Source organism: Nicotiana sylvestris, chromosome 5 (genome assembly GCF_000393655.2).
Source record: "Nicotiana sylvestris chromosome 5, ASM39365v2, whole genome shotgun sequence".
Classification (NCBI taxonomy): domain Eukaryota; kingdom Viridiplantae; phylum Streptophyta; class Magnoliopsida; order Solanales; family Solanaceae; genus Nicotiana; species Nicotiana sylvestris.
In genome coordinates, this window is record NC_091061.1 from 15,884,888 (window position 1) to 15,888,862 (window position 3,975).

The 3,975-nt window shown below is 31.4% G+C and overlaps 1 protein-coding gene across 1 annotated transcript; it reads left to right on the forward strand.

Moving 5' to 3' along the window:
- The first annotated feature begins 1,272 nt into the window (after nt 1–1,272).
- On the forward strand, nt 1,273–1,755 carry LOC138868307 (secreted RxLR effector protein 161-like). The gene has a single exon (XM_070145852.1). It carries the CDS (start codon nt 1,273–1,275, stop codon nt 1,753–1,755), a length of 483 nt encoding a protein of 160 aa, XP_070001953.1.
- Nucleotides 1,756–3,975: the final 2,220 nt, after the last annotated feature.

Genomic DNA, 3,975 nt, shown 5'->3' on the forward strand with positions numbered 1-3,975 from the left:
ATCGTTAACTACTAATAATATGATTATTTTAAGAAATTGAAATTTTCTTTGAATAAAAAAATAGTTAAGATAAAAGCAATGGAAGTTGTCTCCTGTCTTGCAGCACATTATCAAGGATTCACGTACCCTAAAATGTGTCAACATTATAGCCGATCAATGCATGTGGGAATAATGCAATATTTCAATAAAAGAATCTTCTCGACTTACATTAGGAGTATAGAAGTACCCAAAAATAATTGGTAGGAGTATAATTTGGAAGCTGATGAAGGGGAGCGATTATCAACGGTAAAATTATTTCGTGTGATTTATATAGGTGTCGAGTTCGAGTCGTAAAAACAATCGTTAATGCTTTCGTTAGGGTATGTTGTCTACGTCATATTCTTTAGGGTACGACATTTCCCTTGACTCTATGTGAATACGAAATATGTTATGTACCGGACCAGACTTTTGTTATATATAAAAAGGAAAGCATATATAAAGTTCCCAAACTTTTGCCAACCCATATTGTATAGTATCAAGTTTTAAAAGAAACATCACCCAAATAAGGACAGCCTGAAAATGATAATTATTGTGAACAAATGCAAACCATTGGTAAGAATTAGTGGGAACCTTTAAAGCAACTTATAGTGCACTATAATATATGATAATATCGTACTACATTTCTTTTTCTTTCTTTGAATTTTTATATTTTTAGATGGAATGAGCCTTGTATAGTGAAGGAATGAGATAATTTGATTAATTACTGAAGTTACCGGAATTACATTGGCTTAATTTAATATATTAGTCGACTATTAGTTGAGCCAATTGGCTGGCTAAGCTGATAATGACCGCACTGGTGGACCTAATTTTTCTTTTTATTTTCAGAGGTTGAGACCCAACGTTTCATATAGAAACAGGTATCAACTCAAATTTCAATAAAGTTGAAAATCTAAATTTTAAAAGGAGAAAAAAATCAAATCAAGGGACGACGATCTCTTGTATTCTCCTTACCTTAAGAGTCATTTTTCAAAATTATTTCTCATCCATATCTGGAAAATTTTCTATAGCCTACTCGAACTTAATTCTTAATTAATTTCTTAAATATGCCCATTTTGTTAATTGTATCATGTTACATGTTGTTCTTTTTTCCTTCCAGTTTTTCTATCTTTCATAAATTCTTAACAAAGTTGAGTTATATGTATTTAGGGAGGATTGTCCTAAAACACCCTGAGAAAGATCGAACGCATGAATAAGATCTCATACGCTAGTGCAGTGGGACCTATCATGTATAGCATGACATGTATAAGTTCTGATGTGGCTTATGCGCTAGGAGTGACTAGCCGATATCACGCAAATCCTGGTGAGGAACATTGGAAGGTGGTACTGAAGACCATTCTTAAGTACTTAAGAATGACTAAAGACCAATTCCTCATTTATGGAGATTCTGAGTTGAAACTTGAAGGTTATACTGATGCAAGTTTCTCTTTAGATAGAGATGATAGCAAATCTATTTCAAGTTACGTATTCACCTTAAACGGTGGTACAGTGAGTTGGAAAAGTTCCAAACAAGCTGAAGTAGTTGATTTAGTGACGAAAGGAGAATATATAGCAGCTAGTGAAGCTACTAAAGAAGCTGTATGGATGAAAAAGTTCTTAATTAAACTTTGTGTGGTTCCTTCAATAGAAAGTGTAGTTCTATTGTTGTGTGATAATACCGGAGCAATTGCTCAAGCAAAAGAACCAAGATCACACCAAAAATCCAAACACGTTTTGTGAAGGTATCATTCGATAAGAGAAATTATTGAACATGGAGACGTCAAGATTCAAAAGATTGATGGAAAGGAAAATGTTGCAGACTCATTCACTAAAGCTCTTGGGGCAAAGGAATTTGACAAGCACGAGTAAAAATTGAAAATGAAGTACAAGAGCGATTGGCTCTAGTGCAAGTGAAAGATTGTTAGGGATATAGTAGATATGCCCTAAATCCAATCTCATGTTTGATAATTTGAACCTATTTTTGTGAACGTTATTTGAAATAAAAATATATATCACATTTGATATTCTTTTATCATAGTTAATTGTTTGATTAACTTGATAAGGACTTCGATTAAATTTTGAGACTTGTCATCATGATGGAGATCGTGATAATGAGTGTAAAGTTTTTTATAATTTAATCTAAATTTGCTCTTGATCGTAAAATTATCAATTTGGACATTAGTAATCTGGTTAGATTAATATTTATATAATCGTCTTTATGGGATAAAGATTAGTTGATCTCATTAACTAAATCGCATAGATAGATGATGCATATAAAAATATGATCATTGAACCGACTCATTGGATAATTCCTAATGGTTAGAATTAACATAAATTGTCAATAGGATATTCTCTTGAACAATGTGACGTAAGAGTTTCCTTTGACCTGAGATCATCATAATAATTGACAAATTATTTATTGTGCTTTGATACTAGACACCTGTGGCCCTAGGGCGATATTTGAAAGGATATTGGGTATGATTAAATACTTGTAGAATTAGTGATTGATCAAGATGAAATCTGTCAACTCTTGGTAATGAGTTTAAGTTTCATGTTGTCATGAATTATAAACGACCGAATTAAGACCTTGACCGAGGCAATTGAATGAAAAGAGAAAAAGAGTTTCTTAGGTCATTTAATGGTCGATTATATTTGACATGAACACATAATTGGTCGTCTATTAGAATTTAACAGTTGAATCATATCCTAGAGTGGCTGAAAGCTACAAGAATAGAAGAAAAAACCATATTACTCTTTTACCGGTTCTTAACTAGGATACATGTATCTTGTTTAGTATTAACTGGAATGTATATGTAGCCTAATTATATTATAAGCATAATTTATAGGAGTACCAAAATTACTATCGATATGCAAGTTCAGATCGAAAGATAAAAAAAATAGGTCGAAACGGAAAAAAGCTTTGGTCAGAACTAGGGGTGTACAAAGGAAACTGACAAACCGCATCAACCCGATAATCCGAGTCAAACCGAGAAAAAAAACCGACTATGGCTTGGTTTGATTTGGTTTGGTGTTGGAAAAAAAACCTGACCATAATTGGTTTGGTTTGGTTTTAACCAAAGAAAGTCAAACCGAAACCAAACCAGCCCGACATTACATATATAGAAATTTTAGATATATTTAATATATAAATATATTTATTGTGATGTAATTTATAAATATTTCTTAAAAAAATTCATAATTTTATCTTTTAAGGTATTATTTCAAGGTTGGACTTAGAACTTTTGAATGTTCCAATAAGTTTTAGGGAAATTACCACCTATGTCCATTTATAGGTAGCTCATTACAAAAATTGGTCAATTGATAAAATATTACTAATAATAGCCAAATTAGCCAATTAGCTATTTGTAGCAAAAAAATATTAAATTTTTGTTTTGTTTTGAGTGGGTGTTATTAGAATAGATTGGACACAACTTAAGGAGCTTGAATCTCAGTTTTGGGATGATTTGGTGAAGTTTTGAGGTGGTGTGAATTGAAAATTCGAAGTAAAATTCGAACATGAAAAAAATGATATGTGTATCATATCTGTATCTATTGTGTATCACATGTATATCCATGTATACCTGTGTGCGAGATACATGCGTGATGCATGTTTGATACATGTGTCACAGAAGACTTTTTTGAACTCGATTTAATTACGAATTTTGATACAAAACCAGTCCAAATCACCTCCAATCTTCCTCAAATTTTGTATATTGACTTATCTATATATTTTCAATGAATTTCAACTATACCCATTGAAAAAGTTCCTTTTTTGTTTAGATTTTTGGAATATTGTATATATTTTATGTATTTCATCACCTTATTTGCTACCTCATCCATAAAATTTTCTTTTCGTCTTATATCTAGTGTTGCTAATCACGCTTAAAAATATGGAAGGTGATTTTTGCATGTGATTCTTTGAGAGAAAGAATCCTATTATTTGGTTTTTCAATTTTTGTT

Bases quoted from the DNA above. Each gene is read 5' to 3' on its own strand.
- LOC138868307 (XM_070145852.1), top strand. From the start codon at position 1,273: ATGACATGTATAAGTTCTGATGTGGCTTATGCGCTAGGAGTGACTAGC.